This window comes from Apus apus, chromosome 28 (genome assembly GCF_020740795.1).
Source record: "Apus apus isolate bApuApu2 chromosome 28, bApuApu2.pri.cur, whole genome shotgun sequence".
In the NCBI taxonomy this organism is placed as follows: Eukaryota; Metazoa; Chordata; class Aves; order Apodiformes; family Apodidae; genus Apus; species Apus apus.
Window position 1 is genome coordinate 775516 of NC_067309.1, and position 27027 is coordinate 802542.

General features: G+C 56.6%; 1 protein-coding gene across 3 annotated transcripts; it reads left to right on the forward strand.

Annotated features, from left to right (window-relative positions):
- POU6F1 (POU class 6 homeobox 1) lies at positions 1 to 26820 on the forward strand. Of its 3 annotated transcripts, XM_051641412.1 has the most exons (15): positions 1 to 220; positions 929 to 1065; positions 1174 to 1225; positions 1828 to 2051; positions 14691 to 14778; positions 17366 to 17462; positions 18237 to 18426; positions 21743 to 21864; positions 22249 to 22474; positions 23160 to 23392; positions 23743 to 23871; positions 24033 to 24248; positions 24759 to 24897; positions 25149 to 25323; positions 26139 to 26820. In XM_051641412.1, the coding sequence occupies exons 6-15, from the start codon at positions 17409 to 17411 to the stop codon at positions 26482 to 26484; spliced, it is 1830 nt and encodes a 609-aa protein (XP_051497372.1). In that variant the 5' UTR covers positions 1 to 220; positions 929 to 1065; positions 1174 to 1225; positions 1828 to 2051; positions 14691 to 14778; positions 17366 to 17408; the 3' UTR covers positions 26485 to 26820. The 3 variants fall into 3 exon arrangements, with proteins under 3 accessions (XP_051497372.1, XP_051497373.1, XP_051497374.1); XM_051641413.1 differs by lacking the exons at positions 1 to 220; positions 929 to 1065; positions 1174 to 1225; positions 1828 to 2051 and adding an exon at positions 7359 to 7475; XM_051641414.1 differs by lacking the exons at positions 1 to 220; positions 929 to 1065; positions 1174 to 1225; positions 1828 to 2051 and adding an exon at positions 7493 to 7542.
- The last annotated feature ends 207 nt before the right edge of the window (positions 26821 to 27027 follow it).

Below are 27027 nucleotides of genomic sequence, written 5' to 3' on the forward strand. Positions count from 1 at the left end.
GCCCTTCCAGACCCATAGGTGAGGTGGGTGTCCCACAGCAAGGCCCAGGGGCAATGTGGGGTGACCCAGTCAGGCCAGAGCATTCCCAGGGCTGAGTTTCCCCCAGCACTGGGGAAACTGGTGGGCGAGGGAGTCCCTGGTGCTCTCCCTGCTTCTTCCTGAATTGCACCCAGCAAAAGAAGCCTCCTCCGAGTTCATGCATAAAAGATCAATGGAAATGGTTAGTAACCTCCAAATATTGTTAAGCTTAATTAAGCCTTAAGGACTGTGTGAAGCAGGCAGAGCTACTCATTAGCACAGTGACTGTGCTAACACAGTTGGTGGCTGCAGCCTGAGCTCCAGGTTATGTTGGTTCTTCTAAACTGTGTCCTTGTGATTGTTGTTACAAGCCTTGAGTCCTTCCTGGGGCCTTCCCCAGGACCCCTTTTCATACTTCCCCATGGCAGGGACCCCCCAGAAACCCTCCTTGTGGGGGCCAACATCCTGCTGTGGGACCCACTGGCATCAGCAAGGCCTCCCTCCCCTGGCACACGTGGGGTGTGTAAAGAGCAGGTTCCTCTCCAAAGTGACCATGGTCTCCCCTTGGCCAAAACACTGCCAAGAAGCTGAAGCTGCCATCAGGCATGTGCACCTCTCAGGCTTGTTCTGCCCCCATTTCCCTTCATCCAGCAGCAGCACAAGAGAGACCTCAGGAGATTTATGGAAATAAACTCCCTCTTCCATTCCAGCACTCTTTTGCCTTGTAATTAGAGCTGCATTTCCAAAAGCAGGCAGTCCCCACTCTTAGTATCAGCTCTGTTCAGCAAAGCTCTGGCATCTGGGCCTAAAAACACTGTGTGGTTAAAGGAGGAGAGAGGTTTCTCCTGGTAATCTTCAATGAATCTGGGATGAGCTATGGGGCCTAAATGCTGTTATAAATCTGTTGCAGGTAGTGGCTGCTGAATCCCCCAGCAGAAGGTGCAGCCAGAGGTCTGGAGCTGGGCATGAAGAAGCTGTGATGCAATTCTGTGTCAAGTTTTATTTTAAGAATAGCATTGCCATATGGCTGGCAATGAAAGGACCATGGTAAGGACCCCCTTAGAGTGTAGAATTCCCCTTTATTTTCTGTGATTCTGATAAAACTTTCTGGCTGCATTTTGGCCAGAGTCCAATGGCACAACTCTCTTTCTCAAGCTCATTTTCAGGCATCTCAATCAAGAATATCATTGTTCTCATCCCTATTTAAGTGAGTTTCTCATGAATAATGGACTGCCTGCCTGATGAATATGCACACTGGCTGGTGTGCCTGGGAGGGCTTCATCAATAATTCATGCCTAGAAAATGTTCTTCACCTTGCAACTGTACAGGAACAGTAAAAATTATATATATATATATATATATATATTTACCCTTTAAAATGGGAGAAAAGAGGGTTTGAAACCTGCCCATGAGGAGGGAGGTGGGGTGTAGTGAAATGGGGGGAAAGTAAGTGAAGGGGAAAGCAGCTCTGGGAGGGGAAAGGTGATTTCAGAAGGACTGAGCCCAGATGTCTTCAGAAACTAAACCCCGCAAAGCCCTGGAGCTCAGTTGAACTGCTCAGGGTTAAACCTGGTCAGCAGCTCCTGGCTTCAGACCCTGATTTGTTCTAATCAAACCACCTTTTTCCACTCTTCTGTTATTATTCCACAGAAACTTCCTTGCAAGGGAAGAGTGGAAAAGCTCTGCAAGTTGGAAAGGCAGGAAGGGGGTTTCTGTTTGGTGGAGCTGGGCTCCTCAGAAGGCACCTGCCTTCAAATCCCTTGGCATTGGTTTTATTTGTGTTTTTATCACTGATTTACCTCCTTTAAGGGCCTCTTGGGACTCCCCAAGAGGAAAAAAACCCTCCAGTAAACGTCAAAAGCTCTGAAAAATCAGCCCATGAGTTCGTCTTGTGTCCCCAGCGGGGCAACCTGGAGCAGGCCAGGCAGCTCCTGGCTGTGGGCCACTGGACTTTGCTCCTGAAGAGCCACGAGGGACAATCTGCAACGTCAGAGAGCAGGAGAAAGGTGAAATGGCCCAGCCTGCATTTTTGGGTGAGTGAAGGACCCACACTGAAAGTTTTTAAGTCTATAAATACATGAGGGCATCAAGGAGGCAGGAACAAGCTCTTGTCACTTGTGCCCTGAGACAGGACGAGGGGCAATGGATTCAAACTGGAGCCCAGGAAGTTCCACCTCAAGATGAGGAAGAACTTCTTCACTGTGAGGGTGACAGAGCCCTGGGACAGGCTGCCCAGAGAGGCTGTGGAGTCTCCATCTCTGAAGACTTTCAAGACCTGTCTGGATGCCTTTCTGAGTGACCTGCCCTGGTTTTGGTCCTGCCCTGGCAGGGGGGTTGGACTCGATCTTCAGAGGTCTCTTCCAACCCCTAATATTATGTGATTCTTATTTACACAACACAGAGTTACTGCACCCTGATGAGGAGCAGAGCTGGCTGGGGTCACACTCGGTGTTTGCTACTTAATGTAGCAAGAAGGAAGGGGAAGCAAAAATAAAGTAGCAGTAAAAAAAAAATCAGCTGGTATCTGTGACCTCCAGAGCAGGCACATGTTGGTGAAACTTTGGTCTTGTGAGTCAGAATTGAGAAGTACTTGGAGGCACTGAGCACCCTATGGGTGTAGGGCTATAATTACATGAAAATAATGAAAAAGCAGTTGTTAATTACTGGATGGGCTCTTCCCCCTCGGGAATATGCTCACCTTCCTTCTGCCACCAGGGAAATCGAGGGGGTTCTGTCCTTGGCTTTGCCAGGTCTGGGCTTCACCCAGTACTACAAAGTGGCCTGAAAAATCCTGTGGAAATTCTAGAGCCTGTTTCCAGCTTCAAGGGGGAAAGTGAGACAGAGGTCAGATCTATCCTGGCACCAAGAAACCTGCATTAACCCCCTGCAGCTTCAAAAAACACACACTTCAGCTCAGGTTCAGGGAAGTTTGTGAGCAACCAGAGTCCTTTGCAGCACAGGAGCCAAAATAAAGTCCCAGCTCCCTTTTTGCTGCACTTTCAGCTATTTAAGTTCTTAGAACACGTGTAAGGAGCTGTTTTGTGGCATATATGTTCCTTGCAAGGCTGGAAATCTTTCTGTGGCAATTAGATGGGCCAGAAACCACAGGGTCAGGTGCAGACCCTACTCTGACCTGTTGCTGTGTGTGATGAGAGCAGCCAAGTCAGCAAAAGATGCATGGTCAAGAAAGCTGTGATGTTCATTTGTCACCTACCAAGAGTTCTGAGTGGCAGAGCAAGACACATCCTTGCAGGCAGCATTTTAGTTTTGCCAGCTCTTCCTGTCAAAGGGTTAATTAAAATCCTCTTCCAAACCAGTTCTTTTCCTAAAGAAAAAAAGCTTTCCAGCACTGATAAAATCAAGTCCTCTTCAAGAAAAATTAAAAATGCACCGTGCACCCTTTTCCCCATATGCATTCTATTAACCATTATGCCAATGTATGCAAATGAGCCTGAAATTCAACTAGATGGAAGTATTTAAATATTCATAATCACAGTACAGCATGTGCACACCAGGCTCTCAGCAGAATTGTGCTGCAGTCACAAGTAACAGCTGTACCTGGGCAAAGATGCTTTAAGGTGTCTAATTGGATTATTAATGAGAAAGTGGTCAGTGTGCTCGTTCATGTTTGTGCCTCGGCGTTCACCTCAGCCCGGCGTTCGGGGCTTAATTCCTGCTGGATCTGAGCGTAGGCTGCAGGGGGAGGTGCTAATCGGCGCTGGATATTAGCATATTAAATTGGGACTAAGGCCAGGCTTGTCTAAGTGACGTTAGTTCCAGAAACCTCCCCGTGCAGCAGGAGAGGGTGTGGGGTGGGCTCAGCCTGGGCAGCCCCGCTCCTGGTGGTCCCAGCACCCCTGGGGCCCCCCTGGGGGTGCGGGTTGTGAGTCTTCTGGTGAGCTCCACGGGAGGTGTGTTGTGAGGCAAGAGCTTGAAATCAGGTCCTTAGCTTTTCCTGCAGGTAAAGCTGGATGGTGAGGTTCTTTCCAGGTACTAGGGATGGGAGCAAAAATAATTTGGCTTGTTCAAGTCGTGCCTGTTTTTAAGAGGTGCCAATAACTGAGATGTTATGTTGGAGTTTTTGTCCTTTATTTTCCTCCTTTTTTTCCTGCCAGGACATAAGACGGAAGCTACAATTTTAAAATTGTAAAAGATACAGAATGCAAGATAATAGTATAATCAGCTTCCTTTCCTTTTAATGATTCCAAACAAGCTATAATTGGTCCATAAGTTGGCTTGAAAAGCCACAGAATTGCACCTGCACTTCTAAGGAGCTTTGCAATTACAGGAATAGTTTTCTTCCTTCTTTTAATTATGTAGTGACGAGGTTAAAGTTGCACCTGAGTTCTCTTTGTGGCACCCACTTCCTCACTCCTTCACCCAGTCCACAAAAAAAAGCCCCTCTGAGCTGGCAGGCACATCCCAGGGACCAGGAAGAATCTGGAGCAGCCCTGCATGAGCTTGTGCCATCAAACTGGGAAATTAATATTACCAGGAGGCTCTGGAGGGCCTCCAGTAGCATATTCCCTCTTGGAGACACCCAGAGGTGCTTCACATCGTCGTCCTGTGCCCTGTCACTGTTCCCTGCTTCGCCCCCGGGCAGCCTCCCGAGCTTGGCCCCGCGCTGAGAGCAGCCACAAGCGGCCGGTGCGGTCCCTGCCGTTCCCTGTGTCCCGTTGTCCCTGCAGGAAGGTGCTGCTGCGGACACGGCAGGGGCTGGTGGCTGCGGGCAGCTTCCCCTTTGGCACTGCAGGGCTGTCCCGGGTTGCTGTGGGTGCTGGGCAGGGCGCTGTGAGCTCCCCTTACAAATCAACCAGCTCTAAGTGTGGGGTCGGAAGCCCCAAGACTCTTGGGAGCCCAGAGGGGGCAGGAGCCCGTGGCTGCGGGATGTGGAGCCCCAGGGGGGGCTGCAGGGATCAGGGACGCAGGGATCAGAGATACAGGGATCGAAGCCGCGGGGATCGGGGACACAGGGATTGGGGCTGCAGGGATCAGGGGCACGGGGTTCGGGGACATGGGAATCAGGGATACAGAGATCGGGGACACAGGGATCGGGGACACAGAGATAGGGGATACAGGGATTGGGGGCCACGGGGATCAGGGACACAGGAATCAGGGACACAGGGATCGCGGGCCACGGGGATCGGGGATACAGGGATCGGGGACATGGGGATCAGGGACACAGGAATCAGGGATACAAGGATCGGGGCCGCAGGGATCGGGGCCACGGGGATGGGGGACTCAGGGATACAGGGATCGGGGACACAGGAATCAGGGATACAGGGACCGGGGCCGCAGGGATCGGGGATCGGGGACATGGGAATCAGGGATACAGGGACCGGGGCCGCAGGGATCGGGGATACAGGGTCCAGGAACACGGGGATCTGCGCCGGGGCGTGCAGCGCAGCTCGCAGGCTCCTGCATATTCCGCCGGGGGCTGGATCTGGCGCTAATGCGATGCCGGGAAGATGGAGCCTCTTGAATTATTACTGTGGCTTCCCCGGCACAGGCAGGCGCTGCGCCCGCCCAGCCTCCTGCCTCCAGCCCGGCTCGAGAGCCTCGGGAAGGGCTTTGGGGCGGTTTGATCGCTTCACAAAGAGCCCCGAGCCCTGGCAGGTGCCGGGTTCAGCACCAGGGCTCGATCCCGACCCGCGGCCCCGGAGGAAAGCGGATAACGGGGCGGGGGGGGTGAAAGGGAACAAATTAAATCCTTTGTGCTGCCCCGGGGTGGTTCACGTAAATGTGATGATTAATGTATTAATTTATGATGATGAAATGCTGTACTAGGGTTTTGATGAGCTGGCTCGGAGCCGAGGTCAGGAGGGCTGCTCCGGGCATGACCTTGTGGGGTGATGCGAATTTGGGGGCTCCCCTCGACACCCACCCTGGGGACACGGCTGCTTGGGGGCTGGCGAGGGTGACCCCAAAGCTGGGGGGCTGGGGTTTGGGGGAGTATGGGATTTTGGGGTCTGAGCTTTGTGGGAATGTTGGTGGTGGAAGAACTCTGGGGTTTGGGGTGTCCTTGCACGTTGGGGTCTGGGTTTTTAGGGGACTCTGGAGTTGGATGGCTCTGGGTTTTAGGAGATCTGAGTCTTCTGGGGGTCTGGGATTTGGGGGTGCTCTGGCTTTTGGAGGAGGGCAGTGATTTGGACTCCAGCTTTGGGGAGCTTTTGGGTTTTAAATACAGGAGTGGAGATGTCTGGGATTTTGGCTCAGTTTGGGGGAGTTCTAGGTTGTTGGGGGGCGAGTGTCTGGGTTTGGGGGTGTTCTGGATTTGTGCAGTCCTGGGTTGGGAGGTCTCCAAACTGGGAGGTACTTCTGTTACAGGGGGCTCTAGACTGGGTTTGAGGGTGTATCTGGGCTGGAGGGAATCTGAGGGATCTACAGGCTTGGGGTACTTTTTGTTTTGGGGAGTCTGGGATTTGGGAAGGCTCTGATTTGGCGGGGGGGGCTGTTCTGGTTTTGGGGAGTCCCGAGCTGTAGAGTTCTGACTTTTGGGGTCTCAGGGAGTTCTTGGTTTTGGGGCCTGGGGACTTCAGGGGGTCTGGTTGCAGGTTGTCAGAGCTTGAGGGCTCCAATGTTGGGGTTTGGAAAGAGCCCTGGTTTGGGGATCGGGGGAGGAGGCTCTGACTTTGAGGCCCGGAGGGGTTCTGATTTGGGGGTCTCAGGGCTGGGGCCTGGAGGTCGGTCTAGTTTGGGGGTCACAGTGCTCAGAAACTCTGATTTGGGGGTCTTGGGACTGGGGGCTCTGGCTAGGGGGTCTCAAGGCTGGAGGGGGAGGGGTGGAGTCTCTGATTTGGGGGTCCTGGGGGTTGAGAACTCAGGCTTTGGGGTGTGTGTGGGCCCCTGGTTTTGGGGATCTCAGGGCTGGGGGCTCTGGTGTTTGGGAGGAGGGGTGTCTGTAGCTCGCGGGTCTCGGAGCTGGGAGGGATCTTGGGGCTGGGGTCCCTGTTTTTCGGGGGGTCCGTGGCTGGGGGGGCCCGGTGCGCCCCCGGTGGCTGCGGGCAGCGCGGCAGCCCCGCGGATGCGGCAAAGGCCTGCGCATAAATTATGTTCATGACGCAGCAGCTAAAAAATCCCCCCGGAGGAGGAAAAAAAAAAATAAAACCAACACCAAACCCAACACTCAACCCCACGGAAAAAAAAAATAAAAAATCAACACAAAACAACCCACCCCACAACCCCCCGTCCTGCACCTCCTCCCCCCCAAAACAAAACCTTCCCCACGAGGGGGTCCCCCCCCCCCCCTCCCCCGGCTCGGGGGTCCCGGGGCCGCTCCCCGCCTCCCGCCTCCCTCCTGCCTCCCTCCCCCTTTGTGCCGCCGCCGCTGTGAGATGAATTTTTAATTATTCCCCGGCAGAGGGGAAGGCGCGGAGCAGCGCGGAGCAGCGCGGAGCGGCGCGGACCCCCCGTCCGCTGCCCCCGCACCCCCGGCGGGCGCCCGGCCCCGCGGCGCGGTGAGTGCGGGGCCGGAGCGGGGCCGGGCGGGGGGCGGCGGACCCGCCGCGGTGAATATGCAATGTCGTAATTAGCATAATTTATATATTTATGATAAAGAGTGATGGCGGGGGGGGGGGGTGGAAGAAGAACGGGCGCGGAGGGGAAAGCGTTTGAAGAGCGGGGTGCAGCGCTTTTTGGGGGGGCGGGGGAGGAACAGGATTTTGGAGGGGGCTGCCTGGAATTTATTTTTTTTTTTGGGGGGGGGGAAAGGCAAGTCGATGGGGTTTGGGGAGGGGGGGGGGCGTCAGGATTACGGGGTGAGTGGGACTTGGAAGGGGGTCGCTGGGGTTTTGGAGGGTGGTCAATCAGGAAGAAGTGGGGGGGGAAATGCACTTTCCCATTGGGGATGCGGATCGGGGGCACCAGAATGGGGGGTGTTAGGATTAGGGGATGCCGAGGGAGACCACGGCTAAATGGGGGTCCTTGGGGGGGCTCCGCAGCTGGGGGTGTCCAGGAAAGGGGGAAAGTGGGGGCTGGCAAGTGCTGGGGCAGGGAAAGGAGGTGACTGCCCTGGGGGGGGGCTCGGGGGGTGGGGGCAGGAGGAATTGGGGACTGTGGGAGATGGGTTTTTAGGGGTGCGGGAGAGGAGGAACAAGGCTGGGGACAAACAGTGCTTGGGGGGGGGCGGGAGGCAGGAGAGGAGGACAGTGTTGGGGTCCTGCCTGGGGAGGGCAAAGGACCTGCCGGGGTGGGGGGCGAGGGAGTGTCCCTGCCCCGGGGATGGGGGTGCTGGTTGGTTGGGGCAGGTGCCAGGCAGGGATGAGGGTGCCCAGGCTTTCGGGGGGGGGGGGCGCTGCTGCAGCTGGGGGTTGGGTAGAGAGTAGGACTGGGAGGGTACAAAGGCATTTTGGGGTACCCTGACACAGTGTGGGGCAGGGCATGGGGTGTTGTGAGGGTTTGGAAGGGGCTGTGGACACCTGCAGGGGGGGGTCACTGCTCTGGGGGGCAACTCCCTCAGCCACTCTGAGCCCTGCTGTGTGCATTTGGGGGGGGGGGGGCTGCAGAGCCCTGCCTGGCAGGGTCCGAGCGTGCAGGGTGGGGGGTCTGTACGGGGGACAGTGGGTCCGACTGCCCGGGGGGCTGAGAAATGCAATCGGGGGTCGGGGGCTGCGTTTGCTCGTTCTCTGGGGGAGTGGAGGGGCACTGTGGTGTCCCCCCCAGCGCCTGCTGCTGCCATCTTGGGGTCAGGGTTGGTCTCCACCTGATGAACCCTCCTTCGAGGGGCAGACACTGCCCCCTCCATTGAATTTCGCAGGGCTGTAGGCTCTGTGGGGGAGGGTTCTGTGCCCCCCAGACTGACTGTGATGTCCCTCTGAGATATCCTGGGCCATTGAGGTGGCTTCCAGACCCAGGACCCTGGCAGGACAGAGAGAGATTGATGCTGTGGGTGCTGGTTTAGGGGAGACAGATGGGACTTCTGACTGCACCAGCTTGAGAGATCTGAAGTCTGCTCCTGGTTTTGCCACACTCCTCTGGCATGACCTTGGCAGGCCAACTTAATCCCAGTCATCTCCTCCCTCTGCATGGAGTGGGAATAAAAATACTTTCCTGTCTGTCCTGAGAAAGGAGCAGATTCCTGGGAAGTCACCGTAAGCTGATCCGGCTGTTGGGACGAGCTGGCTGGGGTTTGCATTGCAAACAGGCAGCCAAGAGGGGAACCCCAGCACCCTCAGCCACCCAGGCAGGGGGGCTTTATTTGGGATCAGGCTTTTGCCCCAGGAACCCTGTGAAGGTGGGAAGCAAAGCAAAGATGAAGAGACTCAACCCAGGATGGAGCCCCCTGGGCTCCTCTTCCTGTTCATGACAAACACCCCATGGCCTGGAGGAAAACGTGGCTCTTTCCTGGTGCAAAGAGGATTTTCCAGATAACTGAGTGACACCACCCAACTGGCAGGGACCCAACTGGTTTCAGGTTTTCCCCCCATTTTTCAAGCAGGTTTCGGGACTCTCTGCTGGGTATTTCCCCTCCCTTGCTGGGGCAGCAGATGTTCTGTGGAAGGGATTCAGGGTTCCCCCTTTTTTCTGCTCGGGATCGAGGTGCCGGCGGGAGCTGCGCGTGAGCCGGGGCTCATCCCTGGCAGCTTTACACAGGCTGGGGCCAAACTGATGCCAACCAACCTCTCCACCTCCTGCTCTTGTGTCTTTGCATCCCTCAAGCACGATAATCCAGGCAGGGAAGTTCTTGCTGTGTCTCCAGGTTCTCCATTGATGCAAATTCCCGAGCTGGTTCCCGTCCTGCCAGGCTCCCCGTGGCCATGAGTCCAGGCCCAGCCCCTTGGTTTGCTTGATAAAATTTGTGATCATCCCCGAGTGGCCTCAGCTGTGCCTTTTTGCTGCCCTTCAGAGATGAGTTGGGCTGGTAGATGAGTTTTCCTGGCCTCTTCTTTGGGATTTGGCTGCCCCAGCCCTGGCAAAGGGTTTTCCAGGCATGAAGCTGACTCAGCACTGTGGGTGAGGAATGCTGGGGAGCAGCCATGGCTCCTCAAAAAGCCTCCCCAGTGGAAAAAAACCAAAACAAACCACAACAAATTCTAGAAAAAGATTTTGCCATCCTGTGATACAGATGCTGCCATCTTTCCTTTGCAGCCCTGATCACAGAATTTTTGGATTTGGAAGAGACCTTAAGGATCATTGAGCTCCAACCCCCCTGCATGGGCAGGGACACCTCCCACCAGCCCAGGCTGCTCCAAGCCCCATCCAACCTGCCCTTCAACACCCCCAGGGATGGAGCCCCCACAACATCTCTGGGCAGCCTGTTCTAGTGTCTCACCACCCTCACACTGAAGAATTTACGCCTGATCTCTAACCTAAATCTCTCTTCTTTCAGCTTAAAACCATTAACCCTTGTCCTCTTACTGCAAGCCCCTCTAAAAAGACCCTCCCCAGCTTTCCTGTAGCCCCTTCAGGTACTGGAAGGCCACTATGAGGCCCCCCCAGAGCTTTCTCTTCTCCAGGCTGAACACCCCCAGCTCCCTCAGCCTGTCCTCATCAGAGAGCTGCTCCAGCCCTCAGATCATTTTCATGGCCCTTCTCTGGACACGTTCCAACAGCTCCACATCTTTCTTGTGCTGGGGGCACCAGAGCTGGATGCAGTGTTCTAGGTGAGGTCTCACCAAGGCAGAGTAGAGGGGCAGAATCACCTCTCTCCATCTTCTGGCCACGCTTCTGTTGATACAGCCTAGGATGGAGTTGGCCTTATGGGCTGGAACTCCACATTGGTGGCTCTTGTCCAGCTCTTGATCCACTAGGACCCCCAGGTCCTTTTCCACACAGCTGCTCTCAAGTGTGACCTCCCCCAGCCTGTGTTCATATCTTGGGTTACCTGGGCCCAGGTGCAGGACCCTGCACTTGGCCTTGTTGAACCTCATGAGGTTCATCTGGGCCCACTTCTCCAGCTTGTCCAGGTCCCTCTGGCTGGCATCCCATCCCTCTGGTGTATCAGCCACACCACCCAGCTTGGTGTCATCAGCAAATTGCTGAGGGTGCTCTCAATGCCACTGCCAATTTGGTTAATGAAGATATTAAACAACACTGGGCCCAGCACTGACCCATGAGGGGCACCATTTGTCACTGTTTCCCATCTGGACTTAGAGCTGTTGACCACTACCCTCTGAATACAACCATCTAACCAGTGAACAGTCCACCCATCAAACCCATATCTCTCCAATTTAGTGAGAAGGATGTTGTGGGGGACCATGCCAAAGGACTTGCAGAAGTCCAGACAGATGACATCCACTGCTTCTCCCTGGTCAACTGATGTAGTCACTTTGTTGTAGAAAGCCACTAGGCTGGCTTTGCCCCTGGTAAATCAGGCAGGATTTGCCCCTGGTAAAGCCCTGCTGGCTGTCCTGGATCACCTCCCTGTCCTCCACGTGCCTTAGCATGTCTTCTAGGAGGATCTGTTCCATGACCTCCCCAGGCACAGCTGGCTGTAAAGCTGTGCTCAGCAGGGCTCTGCATCTCCTGCCTGCAGTCCTGTGCCTGGATGTGAAGCCCTCCCACGCTGGGGCATTTTAAAAACAATGGGGAAAAATCACAGAATTGTTAAGAGTTGGAAGGGACCTCTAGAGATCATCTAGTGCAACTCCCCTGCTGAAGCAGGATCACCTGGAGCACTTCACACAGGGCTGCATCCGGGTGGGTTTCAATATCAGAGATGGAGACTCCACAGCCCCCCTGGGCAGCCTGTCCCAGGCCTTTGTCACTCTCATTGGAAAGAAGCTTTTTCTTAGGTTTAAATGGAACTTCCCATGTTCCAGCTTGTGCCTGTTCCGCCTCGTTCTGACCCTGGGAACTGCTGAGAAGAGCCTGTCTCCATCTTCCTGGCACCCGCCCTTTAGATACTTGCATACATTGATAAGGTCTCCCCTCAGCCTTCTCATCTCCAGGCTAAAGAGCCCCAGCTCTTTCAGCCTTTCCTCATAAGACAGATGCTCCAATCCCCCTGTCACCTTCACCACCCCCCTCTGGACTCTCTCCAGCAGTTCCCTGTCTCTCTTGAACTGAGGAGCCCAGAACTGGACCCAGTTCTCCAGCTGTGGCCTCACCAGGGCAGAGCAGAGGGGTAGAATGACCTTCCTGGACCCACTGGCCACACTCTTCTTTATGCACCCCAGGATTCCATTACTCCTCTTGGCCACAAGGGCCCTTTGCTGGCTCATGGATCATTTACTGTCTATCAGGACTCCGATGAGGTAGAAATTATATTTACATCCTTTTGCTGCTTAGTTGTGAAGGTCTGGATTTGGAGGCTGGGGCTGGCCGGGTGTCCTCCTCTCCCACCTGCATTTCCTTTCCCTCCTGGCTGTTGGAGGTGAGCTCGGTGCAGGGAAGCTCACCAGGCAGGCCCAGGGGTGGGTGGTTTTGAGCTCTGCTGGTGGCAACTTGTCCCATCTCATCCCCTGCCTCGGTTTCCCCAGCGGTGAACTCAATAAAGTCTCAAAAGCAATCAAGTTTAGAAGGGTAAAAAGGCATTTGAAGAGGGAAGCTGATTTGTGAAGTGGGAGAAGTCTTTGCAAACTGCTGGAGTGTGTTTGGGTCCAGGTCTCCACTGCTGTGACACCTGGAACCAGGCTTTGAAAAGTAATTCCCACCGATGCCACCATTTCCACCCTGGATCTTTCCCTTCTGAACGTGGCAAAGAGAAAATCATGGGAGCTGGTGAGATGGTGGGGAGGGCTGCTTGGGGCTGCAACCTTCCTCAAATGCTTCACTCCCAGGAGGTGGGGCCACAGCCCAGACCTGTGCCCCTTTGCATCGGGGGTGGCTTTGCTGGGAGGTCTCGGGGTGTCTGCACCTCGTTGGGCTGTGACTTCAAACCCACCTCAGGGCAGGAACCAGGGGCTCAGGACCAGCTTTTAGAGCTCGTCCACCTGAAGCTGGTGTCTGCTCATGGCACCTTCAGACTCCTCAGCCTTGGATTGGAGTGTCCATACAAAGGAATTAATCCAGGATAACAATGGCAAGTAATTAGCCACGTCCAAAGTGTCTTCTGCATGGAGCAGGTTTTAATTAACCTCTTAGGGTTTCTTACCTGTAGCAAGTTGGTTCAAACTTAGATTTCCACCCACTTGGGATCTAAGTGGCTACATCTCTGACTCATCAACACTTGTAATTAACACAGCAATTATATTCACAGTGAGACTCGGAGCATCTTAAATTATCCTTCCCCCCCCCCCCCCCCCCCCCCCCCCCGCCTTCTTTTATTTTTATTTTTTTTTTTATATTATTATTTTGTGCATTTCATTTCCTTGCCACCATCTGTTGCGAAATGGCTGTCGTCTTGCTGCGTGCACTTAACACCACCATCTGGACAAATTATTTGTCCCATTAATTGCAAAAAAAAAAAAAAAAGAAGAAAAAAGGAAAAGTGTGAAGAAATGAAAGGAAATGGTACGAAATGCTGGTGCTGGTGCTGACCCTCCCCACGTCTGCTGGAGGAGGAGCAGCTCCCTCCCCAACTCCGAGCGTGCTGCCCGGCTGCACTGAGCCTGACATCATGAAATGTCTGTTTAATCATCTAGGGCACTAATTGGTCTCTGCACGGCACTGAGAAAAAGATCTCTCTCCTCTTCTCTCGGTGTTATCTGAGTCTTCTCCCACGGGGCAGGTCAGGAGGGACCCGTGGCTCAGGTGGGGGTAGAGGCAGCAGTTGGGGCAGGGTTCTCATCCCCCCTTCAGCCTTTGGATGCGCTCGAGTAAATCTGTGGTTCTGGGAGAGGCTCCTGAACTTCAGCTGGGGTGGATGTGATGTAGGCTACTAATTAAAAGAAGGAAAATGCTGGGAAAATCACTTAAGAGAGAGCAGAAGCACCCAGCGTAAGAGCAGAATCTGCAAAACCACTCAAGATAAGGGGAACTGGAGGAAAAGGAATGTTCCTGGGAATCGATGACCTGTCCTTGAGAACAGGCCAACGTGAAGGGTGAAAGGGATGAGAGGGAGAACTCCCACAACTTATCTTGGTGTGAAGTAGAAGCAAATAATAGACTACTCTGACTAATTGGACTTGCCTTATTAACATACTATTAGCATACTAAAATACCCACCCATAGGCTAGAGGCACCCCTGCTAAAAAAAGCCCCCAACCCTTTGGGCGTGCGTAGTGAAATTTTTAAGGGCTGCCACTTTAAGTAGAAGCAAAGAACTAGTAAACCAATCATGTCCAGGAGTGATAGCATATAATTAGAGATAAAGTAATTCTGCATATTCCTGTGTCCAGGAGAGTCCCCTTGTGTTTCAGCAGGGTGAGCTTGCTTGGGGGCTTGCCCCCCAGCACCCATCTCTGTGCAGTTAGGAATTAAAAGCAGATATCTCATTGCAGAGTGGTAATGGACCCCACTTTGGGGCATGGATGTGGGTGTGTGACAGGGAGGTGTTCAGTGCTCCCCACGTCACCAGAGCCCCCACCAGACCCCGAGGCTCTGAGAAAAGCCCACACATGCATTAACTTTTTGGTACCACAGGCTCTGGGGACAGTTTACCAAGCAACTTGAGCTCCCAGAGCTCCTCTGCCCTCTGGCAGTGATGAGGAGCAGTAAGGGAGAATGAAGTTGCAAGGATGGGGATGCTGTGGAGTTGTCCCCTGTCTCCCAGAGCTGGCATGTGGGATCCTCAGTGCTCTGGGGCAGTGCAGGAGCAGGCAGAGCTCAGCCTGGTTTTTCTTTCCCCACAGCCCAACCCCGGAGCCGCAGCCGAGGAGCGGGACGCAGCAACCCAGCCCCATCTCCTGCCAGGAGGGTCCTTCCACCCCAGAGCAAACAGTGAGTGAGAAGGGGGGCTGCTGCCCCTTCCCACACTGCCCTGGAGGGCACTGCAGTGATCCCACTGGATTTCAGCCCCCTATTCCCCCTGCAGCAGCCCCAGTGATCCCCATCTGCTCCGGGCCCTGCTCTGTGGTGGCTCCACGGGTGGTTTCAGGTGTGCAGGAAGGGTGTCTCCACAGACCAAACAGCCCCTTCCCTACCAGCTGTGGTCACTGTGCCCTCACCTGCTGGTCTGGGATCCCAGTTTGGGCTCAGCTGCCCCCTCTAATGCAGACCCCCACATGACAAGCACAGGGGGAGCTGGGGAGGGATCCCTAGGTTGGATGAGAGCAGGAACCTTTCCCACCTCTTCCAGGCTCAGGTGTAGGAAAAAGCTGCCAGGAGACCCTGGAGGTTTGCTCCTTGTTAGCAAAGCCCTGAGGGCTGCTCTGCTTGTGTGGGGCACATCTGGGCCAGTGTGGTCTGGTGGTGCGAGGGGGAGATAAAGTGATGCACAGCAGCTACCTGGAGCACATGGATTGTACCCCATGGGGTGCACCCCCCCCTGTGTCCCCAACATCCTTCCCTCTTGCCAGCTGCTCTCTGGAGCGTTTCCCTTCCCTTCCTTGCTCTTCTTGCAGCAGGACACTTTGCACCTCAGTTTTGCTGCTTTGCTTTGCCTGCTCCTCACAGGCAACAGGACTATCCCTTGCTCTGGCTTCCTCCCCGTTTGCTGGGCTCTGGCTGCTGGAGACCTCATTAACTTTTAATAATGCCAGCTGCCTGCGTGAGCCACTCGCTTGTCCCTTGCCCTGTTCAGTGTTGCACTAGAATAAATTGTTAATTAAACTGTGCACCAGCATCCCCAGGTGTTTGGCTGCTCTGAAGCTAAGGCCAGGTCTAAGAATTCACAGCAGCTAGTGGAGATCAGTCACTGGCTGCTCTAAAAGTCAGGCAAGGGGCAAAGTCCTGGATCCTGTGTGGATTTTTGGGTTGAGCCTGGCAGGGCCAAGCAAGGGGAGAGCTGGAGGGAGTGGCTGGTGAAGGGGGTACCCCTGTCTCTGCTGGGGCCCCAAGCATCACTTCGCTGCAGACAATAAATAACAAGTGGTGTGTACAAAAGCCAGCCAAGGGGAATTAGATGCTCGGCCCCTGTTGAGTTTCAAATGAGAATTTGGCTCTTAATTCAATTTAGGCCCCCTTGGATCATCAGGATCCGAATAACTATGTTTGCTAATTGCATACAAATGCCAGCTCCATCTTGGGATATGCTCAGTGGCCTCAGCAGGAGCCTGGTGGCTTCTGAGATGCAGAGAAATGATGAAGGGCTTGTAAAACAGCACTGGGGAATGTTTTCTGGATTCTGGAAGTGCCTCCTGGGCTGACACGATGGGCTGATGTTTCAGAGTGGAGCAGAGGGATGCTCACACCACGCCAGATTCCTTGGCAGCAGTTAAAACTGATGGATGAGATGCAGTAACACAAGTTTGGGACTGAAACGCTCTTTTGGAGGAGCTATGAGCCCAGGGAGGCTCTGCCCAACCTCTGCCTCTTTCACACAGATTTGCAGAGCTTGTGGGGGCTGAGCTGGCTGGTCTCTGTGGTGCCAGCAGCCCTGGTGGGGCAGAGACAGGGCTGGTGGGCACCAGCTGAGGTGAGCAGACAGTGCTCAGGGTTTTGGGACAGCTCAGGCAGGGAGAGCTGGGGTCTGGCTGCATCTCCCAGCAAGGCCCCAGGCTCCTGAGCAGTTACACAAACAAGGACACCTTGACACATGCATCGAGTCATTTTGAATGTCATCCAGGCTGGCTGGTTAAATGTGTCCCCGAGACGTTCCTAATGAAAGATTCATAAGCCTCTTGTAAAGGCAACGATGCCTCTGCAAGGCAGTGAGGGGACAGTACCTGACCAAACGAGTTAATGAAGGGTGTTGGAAGAGGAAGAGTTGCCTTCCAATAGGTGGGCTGAGCCCCTTCCCTCCATGAAAGACTCATTTCACCAGCTTTATGAAGTATCCCCACCAATTTAAGAGCAAATCAGCTCTCCTTGTGGCCAGTGTCAGGGGCTTGGAAGAGTTGTGAAGTGTCACGCAGGGACTTTGGGGACCTGCTCTGGGCCTCACCTGGGGAGCACAGGTGGTCTCATGTGGGCTTTGCCTGTTTTTTGGGGGGGGTTTCAAAGCCAGCTGTAGGAATTGTCTCCTCAACTCCCAAAGGGAGAGAAGAGGGGGCTTGGCCCTTGGAATGACCCTTTCCTTGCTCTGCTTGTACATTTGATGCTCACCCCATGAATGACTCTACCCCATGGTTGTGACCTTTTTGCCAAGAGGGTGGGAGGTGGTGGGAGGTACCTGAGATGCCACAGCCTCCCAGAGAGGAGGACACATCTCTGTGGTGTGGGGCAGGAGGGCATTAGCAAGGTCTGCACTGCCCTGAGTCACAGCTGGGGCCAGCACAGAGGGGGAGAGGTTGGTGGTTGAGCTAGAGAGGAGCAGGGAGGTGGTGTGAGAGGCCAGGTTTGCTCTGCACCCTGGGTGGAGCCAGTGTGTGACCCCTGAGCTGCTCACTGGAGCTGTGGCAAACCCCCTTGTGTCCCCTGCTTGCAGCATGTGGAAGGTCTGAGGCCTCTCCCACCTGTGCCTGGACACCATGGACGCGGAAGCCGTGCAGCCCCAGGAGGCTTCGCTGACGGTCAACGAGCAGGTACGAGCATCATGGGCCCCATCCCCACTGAGGAGTGAGGAGCTGGGGCTCAGCAACAGCCTCAGCCCCACCACCTGGGGTGGAAAACCACCTGGTCCCTGCCCCACCACCTGTGGTGGAAAACCACCTGGTCCCTGCCCCACCACCTGGGGTGGAAAACCACCTGGTCCCTGCCCCACACTCCCAGCCAGCCTGTTTGCCCACACACCTGGGCACACAGAAGTTCAGCTCCATCTTTTGGAGCTTGGCTGCCTCATCTTGGGGTGTTTCTTTTTTCATGAGGAAGAGCAGGCAGGAGGTCTCCTCCTCTCGTCCTCTCGTGCCCTCTCGTCCCGCTGGGGCTGTGGCTGCTGCTCCCAAGAGATCTTTGCTCGGGGCTTTGGCTGCCGGCAGCCGTGGCAGAGCTGGGGGAGGAGCAGGGAGCTCTGCTCATCACTCGCCCCCCACCCCCCACCCCTCCGTGTCCCCAAGTAATGTCACACAGAGGAAATCCTGAGTGTGCCTGACCCCAGGTCTCCCCCCTGGCCCTCCCTCCAGAGCTGCCATGCAGTGCTGCAGATGTCACCTGCTGGCACAGGCAGAGCTGGGGGTACCAGAGCCCAGAACTGCTGATGACCTGGAGCAGTGAGGTGCTGGAGGGGCTGGTTTGCTTTGTCCCGTGGGGCAGGGACACCCTCTTCACTCTGCCCTGGGCTGTGTGGCCCAGGGGACACTGCTTGGGGGGGGGTTGTTCAGGTGCCAGGAGCTGATGGACATTTTGGGGCATATTTGCAGGTTATTGTCATGTCCAGCCACGAAACTATCCGAGTGCTGGAGGTGGGTGTGGACACCCCGCTCCCCGCCGAGGAGGACCAGAAACCCTTGGAGATTCCCCCAGGGGAAGGGGCACAGGGAGAGCCCAGCCCGGCGGGCAGAGCGGAGCCCGAGCCCAGCACCCAGAGCCCCTGCAGTGAGGAGGTGCCTGGTAAGACATTGTCCTTCCCCTGGGCTCATGGCCAAGGCCAACGGGATGAAGTTCAACAAGTCCAAGTGCAGGGTCCTGCACTTTGGTCACAAGGACCCCAGACAGTGCTACAGACTGGGGAAGAGTGGCTGGAGAGCAGCCCAGCAGAGCAGAGAACTGGGAGCACTGGTTGACAACCAGTTAAACATGAGCCAGCACGAAGGCCAGTGGCATCCTGGCTTGTGTCAGGAGTGGTGTGGCCAGCAGGAGCAGGGATGTGACTCCCCCCTGTGCTCAGCACTGGGGAGGCCTCAGCTCGAGTCCTGTGTCTGGTTCTGGGCCCCTCCCTGCAAGAAGGACCTGGAGGTGCTGGAGCAGGTTCAGGGGAGACAACGAGGCTGGTGGAGGGACCAGAGGGAAAGTCTTACAGGGAGAGGCTGAGGGAGCTGGGGGTGTTTAGCCTGGAGAAGAGTAGACTCAGAGGGGACCTTCTCACTCTCTACAACCACCTGAAGGGAGGTTGTGCTCAGGGGGGTCTGGGCTCTTCTCCCAGGAAACCAGTGACAGGAGGAGAGGGCCTGGCCTGAAGCTGCTCCAGGGGAGGTTTAGGTTGAATATCAGGAAGCACTTCCTCATGGAAAGAGTGATCAGACATTGGGATGGGCTGCCCAGGGCAGTGGTGGAGGCACCATCCCTGGAGGTGCTCAAGGAAAGGCTGGAGGTGGCACTTGGTGCCATGGTCTGGAGATGTGGGGGTGTTGGTCATAGGCTGGACTTGATGGTCTTTAAGGTCTTTTCCAGCCTTGGTGATTCTGGGATTCTGTGATTCATTCCCTGGGCTGCCCTGGGCTGTTCATCCAAGTTGGGCTCTGGACCACAGGGTTGGAGCCAAGGGGACCAGTTGTGCCCATCAGTGCAGGCAGACCCAAACCCCACTCTGCAGCATCCCCATCCCTAGCTTAGGAGTTAACAAAACCAGTTCCTTCTCTGGGAACTGATGAGAAAGAGCTTTCTGCATTCAGGACAGCCCTCAACCACGGGCTTGAAACAGAGAGGACATTTGTCAATGAGCAGTTTTGCTGGGGAGCTGGGTTTTCCTGCAGCCACATTGAGCAGGGCCTTGGGTTTCCTCCCCTCCTCACCCCAGGGTGCTGAGCTTGCTGTGGGTGCATCCCTTCTCCCAGGGGAATGCAGCTCTGGAAACAGGCCTCTGGGGACATCCTGCTTTATTCCTTACTGCTCTTTGGCCAGCACCCCAGTCCTTCTGCAGATCCATCCTGAATCTGCCTGCAAGGCCCCTGCCCCGTCCCCTCGTCCTGCCACCCTTGTGCTTTGTTTATTAACAGCACTGTCCTCTGGTTGTCACCTCTGGGCTGTGCTCAGGACACAACCAGATTCTTACGCTTTTCCAAAAAAAAAAACAAAAAAACCACCAAAAAACCCAACAACAAATGGGCAGGATTTTAGTTTGTTTGAGGCTGGTTGGTAAAAGGAAGAGATGAGTCCACAGGGGCAAGTGTAAAGTTCTGCATCTGGGGAGGAACAAGCCCATGGAGCAGCACAGGGTGGGGGGGACCTGCTGGAGAGCAGCTCTGGGGACAAGGAGATGGGGGTCCTGGTGGCCAACAGGGTGACCAGCAACGGGCCCTGGTGGCCAAGGAGGCCCATGGGCTCTTGGGGGGCATCAGGAGGATGTGGGCAGCAGGTCAGGGAGGTTCTCCTGCCCCTCTGCTCTGCCCTGGGGGGGACACCTCTGGAGAACTGGGCCCAGGTCTGGGCTGCCCAGTTCATAAAGGATAAGGAACTACTGGAGAGAGTCTAGCACAGGACCACCAAGATGATGAGGAGACTGGACCATCTGCCCTACGAGGAAAGGCTGAGAGAGCTGGGGCTGTTCAGCCTGGAGAGGACGAGACTGAGGTGGGGTCTCATCAGTGCTGATCAATGCCTACAGGTGTGTCAGGAGGATGGGACCAGTCTCTTCCCAGCAGTGCCCAGGGGCAAGGGGCACAAACTGAAACACAGGAGGGTCAAGCTAAACATAAGGAAAAGCTTCTTTCCTGTAAGGGTGACAGAGGCCTGGGACAGGCTGATCCTTCTCTGGAGACATCCCAAACCCACCTGGATTTGTTCCTTTGGGATCTACTGTAGGTGACCCTGTTCTGGCAGGGGGTTGGACTGGATGATTTTCAGAGGTCCCTTCCAACCACTCTGTGACTGTCTGAGTGTCCCCTCCATGCTGGGGGGTGCTCTGGTCCTGCTGCCATGGCCTGGAGGGGAGGGGGAAAGCAGGACAGGCTGTGCAGACCCCAGGGACCTGGTGGCACCTCTGCCCGTAGCACGGTCTGCAACTGGGGCTGTGCTGGGGGTGATCCGTGCTGGGGCTTGGGAGGCAGTTTACAACAAACAAAAAAGGCTTTTACGTATCTTCCAGACCTGTAGTTCTTTCTGGGCAAGGAACCAAACCCAAGAAACACCTGCTTTTTAGCTGAGGAAAATATTTATTTGGTAAAACTTTTTTTTTTTTCTGCCAAAGGAAAAGGCAGGAAAAGGGAGTTTTGCTTCTTACAAAAACAGAAGAGAGTTAAGTGGATTTTATACTCAAGGGTTGCCATTATTAGAAGTTGAGCAGAATAAATAAAGGAGATTGCCCAAAAAGCTTAGGTCTTTTGCAAGTAATAAATATGGATTAGGAGCAAGGACTCCTCTTGCTTGGATCTTCATGGTAATATAAGAAATATGAATATATTCTGTGAATTTGGGTGGAAGGTGAAAAGACACCAAACAAAGCTCAGCCCACAGGGGATTCCCCCTCTTCCAGCCTCTAGCCAGGCCATCTTGATCCCCTCCCCTTCCAGCTCCCCCTTCCCAGGGGAGCAGTTCAGGGGCTGACACCACTTTCCTTGCTGCTAATTTTGGAGCCAGCAGCTGGTGGAGGAAAGTATCTCCCATAGGATCCAACAGCCCAAGAGAGGTGCCCACAGCCCAGGGAACCGCTCACGCCCAGCCTCTCCTTTTTGTCCCCTGACCCCACTATTTCCCACACTTATTCCTTCCCAAATCACCCAAACCTCTCCATTCTACCTCCTTTTCCTCCTCCCCAAAACATGCCCTCCCCTGTGCCCTGTAACTGGGCACTGACCCCCCCTGGGGACCCCCTGCTGGGCTTCACAGCAGCTCCCTGGGGCTGCGGCTCCCCTGGGACACCCATGGGAAGGGTTTCACCCCCTGGCTGTGCATCCTTTGGGTGCCCCCCCACCCTCACCCCCATCCCTGGTGCGGACGAGCTGCTCAACCACCAACATCTGTCCAACCTGTCTCCTCTGCCCTTCCCCAGGCAAAGCCAAACCAGCAGCCAGAGCCTCCCCCTCCACCATCCCCTCCGGCGGCACCTTCAGCCACCCCACGAGCCAGCACCCTCAGACCTTGGCCCCGCTGGCCGTGCAAGCCCCCCCGCAGGTAACTACCCTGCAGCTGCAGCAGGGATGAGGGAGGGCTGGGGTGGGGGACACGCTGGGGACCCCCGGGAGGCACCCGCTTGCTGTAGGCAAACCCCGAGGGCGGAGACGGCTGCCGGTGGCGCGGGGGGTAGGAGCTACACCCCGAACCGAGGCGGTTTCCCCTCTGCTTGGCGCCCTCGCCAAGGGCCTCGTGCCACCGAGGAGCTGCCAGAGGGTGGTTTGATGGGGGGGGGATCCCCCCCATCTCCCCACGGAGAAGGGGCTCCGCGGAGCTGGCGACCCAGCTGCTGAGATGGGAGGGACCCCCGGGACTTAGCTCCGCTGATGCTGTCTGCAGTGGCGTTGATTTCTGTTCTTTTTTAAATCTTGTTTGCTTTTGCAGGTCTTGACTCAGGAAAACTTAGCAACAGTTGTGACAGGAGTAATGGTTCCAGCAGGGACAGTTACTCAACCTCTTCTTATCCCCATCAGTATTGCAGGTCAAGTGGCAGGTCAGCAGGGGCTGGCTGTGTGGACATTTCCTACAGCAACGGTCGCTGCCCTTCCCGGATTGACGGCGGCTTCTCCTACAGGGGGAATTTTCAAACCACCTATAGCCAATTTGCAAGGTAACTGCTGCTCTTCTGCTTTGCAGCCTCCTTAATTCCTCCTCCCCCAGCTCGAGCCAAATCCAGGCTGTCCTCTCCAGGAGGGGTCTGAAATGGCCTTTAATTTGGGGGACTTGTTTGTGGCTCCTCAAGTGCTAAAGGTGCCAGGAGTGTGAGAGGAGGGCAGGGGGAGGATGGGGGGGAGGAAGGCAGAGCCCAGGGGTGGGATGTGAGGCCTGGATGAGATTTGGGGGCTGGATATGGCATCCTGTTGCAGCAGCTGAGGTTGAGCGAGGAGGAGACCTGGAAGAAGAGGGGGGTTGGTGCCTCTCCAGTGGTGCCAGAGCAGGGTTCATGCCCTTCCCTGTGAGAGGGAGTTGTCTCCTCTTGTGCTTCAGCGAGGGAAGGAGCCTGTCCCAGGAGTTATTTGTAGCTGTGAGGGGACCCCGGAGGTGCCCCTCACCCTCTGTGGTGGCAGCACCAGGTTTGGGTTGGACCCAGCACTCCAGCCGGGCAGGATGAGTCTGGGACTGGGGAGTCTCAGCTCTGCCTGTTCCACGGGAGCTGGGGGGACCCTGCAGAGACGAATTACCCGGTGATCCGGTTCCCTCTGTGAAGCGGCAGTGGGGTTGGGCACAGAGCTCAGGGTCTGGCCGTCGCCCCTGTCGCCCCCGGCTCACGCTCTCTCCGTCTCTTTCCCCCGCAGCCGCCGTGCTCAGCACGGCCATCGCGGCTCCGGTGCCGCCCGCCCCGCCGCTGCAGGCTGCGGTCCAGCCCCGGGCCCCCCTCCAGCCCCCCGGCGTCTTCCCCGCCGCTCCCGGCCAGCCCCCCATCCTGCCACAGCCCGCAGCAGCGCCCGCGCCGCCCGTGGCCAAGCCCTTGGAGCCGCAGACCCAGATCACCGTCCAGCCTGCGGGATTTGCCTTTAACCCCGGCATAGTAAGGAGCCTGGCAGCCCGCGCCGTGGAGCCGGGAGAGCTCCCGGTGCCTCCCGGGGCTTGGGGAGTCGGGCTTCCCTGGGGACCAAGCGCTTTGATTCAGCCGTCACCTCCCGGGGGATCACGCAAGATCCCAGCCTCAGTTTCCCCATCCCCGGTGACCAAGGATTGACCCAGCAGGCAGCTTTGCCTTCGGCGCAGTCGGAAGGACGGATTTCAGGACTCGAGGCGCTGCAGCCCCTCGGGCCGGCGGGGCAGGACTCAGGGCGGCGGGGCAGGGGGGTCCGGCCGTGCGCGGGGGGTCGCGGGGGCCCGGGCCGGCTCTGACCCCCGGCTTTCGGTTCTCTGCAGATCAGCGCGGCCTCCCTGGGGGGCCAAGCCCAGCTCCTCGGCTCCTTGGCGGCCGCCCCCGTGATCGCCAACGCCATCTCCAGCGTGCAGGGCATCACGGGCCAGATCCTGACCAACGCCCAGGGCCAGGTACCTGCCCGCGCCCACCGCCCGCCCGGCTGCACGACCCCCCCGGGGTTGTTTCTCCCGGGGAAGGAGGAGCAGCTGGAGCTGCTGTGCAGCCCCCTCCCCGAGGAAGGGTGTTTGCCGGGAGCCACCCCCCCAGCCCTGGCTCTCCTCCCTTCACCCAGGTGATTGGGACCCTGCCGTGGGTGGTGAACCCCCCCGGGGTGGCAGCTGCCCCTGCCCCGGCTGCTCTGCCAGCTCAGAACCTGCAGGTACAGGCGGTGACGCCGCAGCTGCTGCTTAATGCCCAGGGCCAGGTGATCGCCACGCTGGCCAGCAGCACCATCCAGGCGGCCACCGTCAAGAAAACCAGCACCCCTGAGCCCCCCGTCAAGAACGAGGTGAGCGAGGGGCATCAGGCTGACACCCAGTGGCCAGAGGGCATCCCTGGCCACCTTTCTTTTGGGGGCGTGTGGGCACCTTTGGGGGACACAGCTGCGTGGCTTTGGGACCTGGCCACGTTGCTTTGGGAGCCCATGGGCATCCTGGGGACGTGTCTGCCCCACCGTGCTGCCTCACACTGCTGCCCCACCAGCCTCCCGGCTCTCTGGGTCCTCCAAATTTCCCAGCTGGGATGGGAAGGACCAAGCCTCACCTTGGCGTGAGCAGAGGTGCTGGTCACCCCCAAACCTGCATGGCGGGACACCCCAAACACAGTGCAGAACTGTCACCTCCACCTTGCCAGCACGGAGCTGGGTGGTTTCCAATGTCACCTCTCGCCTCCTCTGTCAGCAAAGACAACGTGGTGGCCGCTCTCCTGGGCTGGAGCTGGTGGGCAGGGAGCAGCCTGGCCGCAGTGCTGGAAGGGGGGAGCCCCAACTTCAGGGTGCTGAGCCCCTCCTCTGTCCCAGGTCCAGCCCATCCAGCCAGCTCCAGCCCTCTCCCAGCCGGCCGTGGTGATGGCAAACCCTGCCCCGGTGGCCAAGGCCTCCTCCGTGCCCGTCCCCATCACCTGCACCGAGACCCCCACGGTCAGCCAGCTGGTCTCCAGTGAGTCACAGCGAGGGGTACTGGGGGGACACCAGGGACTAGGATCCCCTGGGAAGAGGGTTTCTGTGGTCTGGGAATCCCCGTGGGGATGGGGGGAGGATGCTGCGCACCCACGCCCTGCATCCTTGGGGACGACCACGAGCACCCGGCCTTGGCTGGGGAGCCTAACGAAGGGGATGCCCATTATGGTGGGGGGGAGAGGCAGCTCCATGGGTGTTTGACAGCAGCCCCCGTGTCCCCTCTGCTGGCAGAGCCCCCAGCTCCCAACAGCAGCGCGGAGGAGGACGGGATCAACCTGGAGGAGATCCGGGAATTCGCCAAGAACTTCAAGATCCGCCGCTTGTCCCTGGGGCTGACGCAGACGCAGGTGGGACAGGCCCTGACGGCCACCGAGGGACCTGCCTACAGCCAGTCGGCCATCTGCAGGTATGGGGGGGCTGGGGCTGCCCCCCGGGGTCACTGCAGCTGGGAATCGGGGGGGAGGAAAATTCAGGAGTGGGAGGAAAAATCAAGGAACAGAGGAAACGCAGAGAAAGGGAGGGAAATGGGAGAGAAGGAGGGGAAATAGGAAAGGAAGGATATTGGAGAAAATGAAGGGAAATGGAGAAAAACAGGGAAGTTAGAGAAGCAGGAGAATCAGAGAAATGGAAGCAGAGGAAGGGAAATGGAATAAATGGGGGGGGATGGGAGAAAAGGAGCAAAATGAGAAAAGGAACTAGAGAATGTGAGGGAAAAGGGAAGAAAAAATGAGAGGAAAGGTGGGAAGTGAGGAAAGAGGAGGAAGATATGGAAGAAAAGGAGGAAAATTAGAGGAAAGGGGAAATTGGAGGAAAAGTGGAGAAAGGGAGGAAAGCTGGAGGAAGAGGGGAGAATTGGAGGAAAGGTGGGAAGTGGGGAAAGAGGAGGAAGATATGGGAGGGAAATGGGAGAAAAGGAGGAAAATTAGAGGAAAGGGGAAACTGGAGGAAAACTGGAGAAAGGGAGGAAAGCTGGAGGGAGAGGGGAGAATTGGAGAAGAGAGAAAAATGGGGGAAGAGGGAGAAAAATGGGAGAAAAGGAGGAAAATAAGGGAAAGAGAGGAAAAGGGGAGTAAGGGAGGGTGGGTGCGGTCACTGCCCACAAAACTTGTCAATTCCCCGCTGTGGTGTCACCTGCTGAAGGTGGCACTTGTCCCACACCCCCTCAGAGGGTGTCCCCTGGTCCTTGCTGCATCCCTGAGGGTCTCGTGGTGCCCCCGGCAGGTTCGAGAAGTTGGACATCACCCCCAAGAGCGCCCAGAAGCTGAAACCGGTGCTGGAGAAGTGGTTGAGCGAAGCCGAGCTCCGTAACCAGGAGGGGCAGCAAAACCTGATGGAATTCGTGGGGGGGGAGCCCTCGAAGAAGAGGAAGCGCCGAACCTCCTTCACCCCCCAGGCCATCGAGGCCCTCAACGCCTACTTCGAGAAGAACGCCCTGCCCACGGGCCAGGAGATCACCGAGATCGCCAAGGAGCTCAACTACGACCGCGAAGTCGTTCGCGTCTGGTTCTGCAACCGCCGCCAGACCCTCAAGAACACCAGTAAACTCAACGTCTTTCAGATCCCCTGAAGGGGGGGGCAGGGATGGGGATGTGTGTGTGTGCCCCACCCCCCCCCTCACCCCCGCTGCCCACCCCGAACCTCCTGCCATCAGCACTTTTTTTGCCACCGGCTCTGTCCCCCCGGCCCTGCGGTGGGTGCGGGGGTCTCCGCCCTCCCGCCGTGCCTGTAGGTGTGTCCGTGTGTCCGTCTGTCCCCTTTTCTTCTGCATCACACATGACCTAAGCATGTTCGTGTCGGGTGTCACGCCTGCCTCGTGGCTCCTCTCGCCTGTGACGTGCCTGGCGACAGACCCTCTGCCTGTACACGCTGCCTGTCCTGGCCCCCCAAGTGTTGCATAACCCCCCCACCCCCACCCCCACCCCACCCCCCCAAAAAAAAAAGAGTGATTTTCCTTTTTGGGCCGTTTTCCCTAGTTTCTGAGATGGCACCACAGCTCGCTAGGGGTGACCCCCAATTTAATTTCACCCCCCCTCGATTCGAGTGGTCCTTCACCTCCAGCCCACCCGCACAAGGGGCTGCACGGTGCGACCCTCCACCGTGGGGACAATGC

What these genes read in the sequence shown, in the direction of transcription:
- POU6F1 (XM_051641412.1), top strand. Translation starts at nt 17,409, where the DNA reads ATGGACGCGGAAGCCGTGCAGCCCCAGGAGGCTTCGCTGACGGTCAAC. An exon ending in CCGTGCAAGCCCCCCCGCAG is followed by an intron (nt 21,865 to 22,248) that starts GTAACTACCCTG and finishes TTGCTTTTGCAG; the next exon opens with GTCTTGACTCAGGAAAACTT. An exon ending in AGCCCCCCGTCAAGAACGAG is followed by an intron (nt 24,249 to 24,758) that starts GTGAGCGAGGGG and finishes CCTCTGTCCCAG; the next exon opens with GTCCAGCCCATCCAGCCAGC.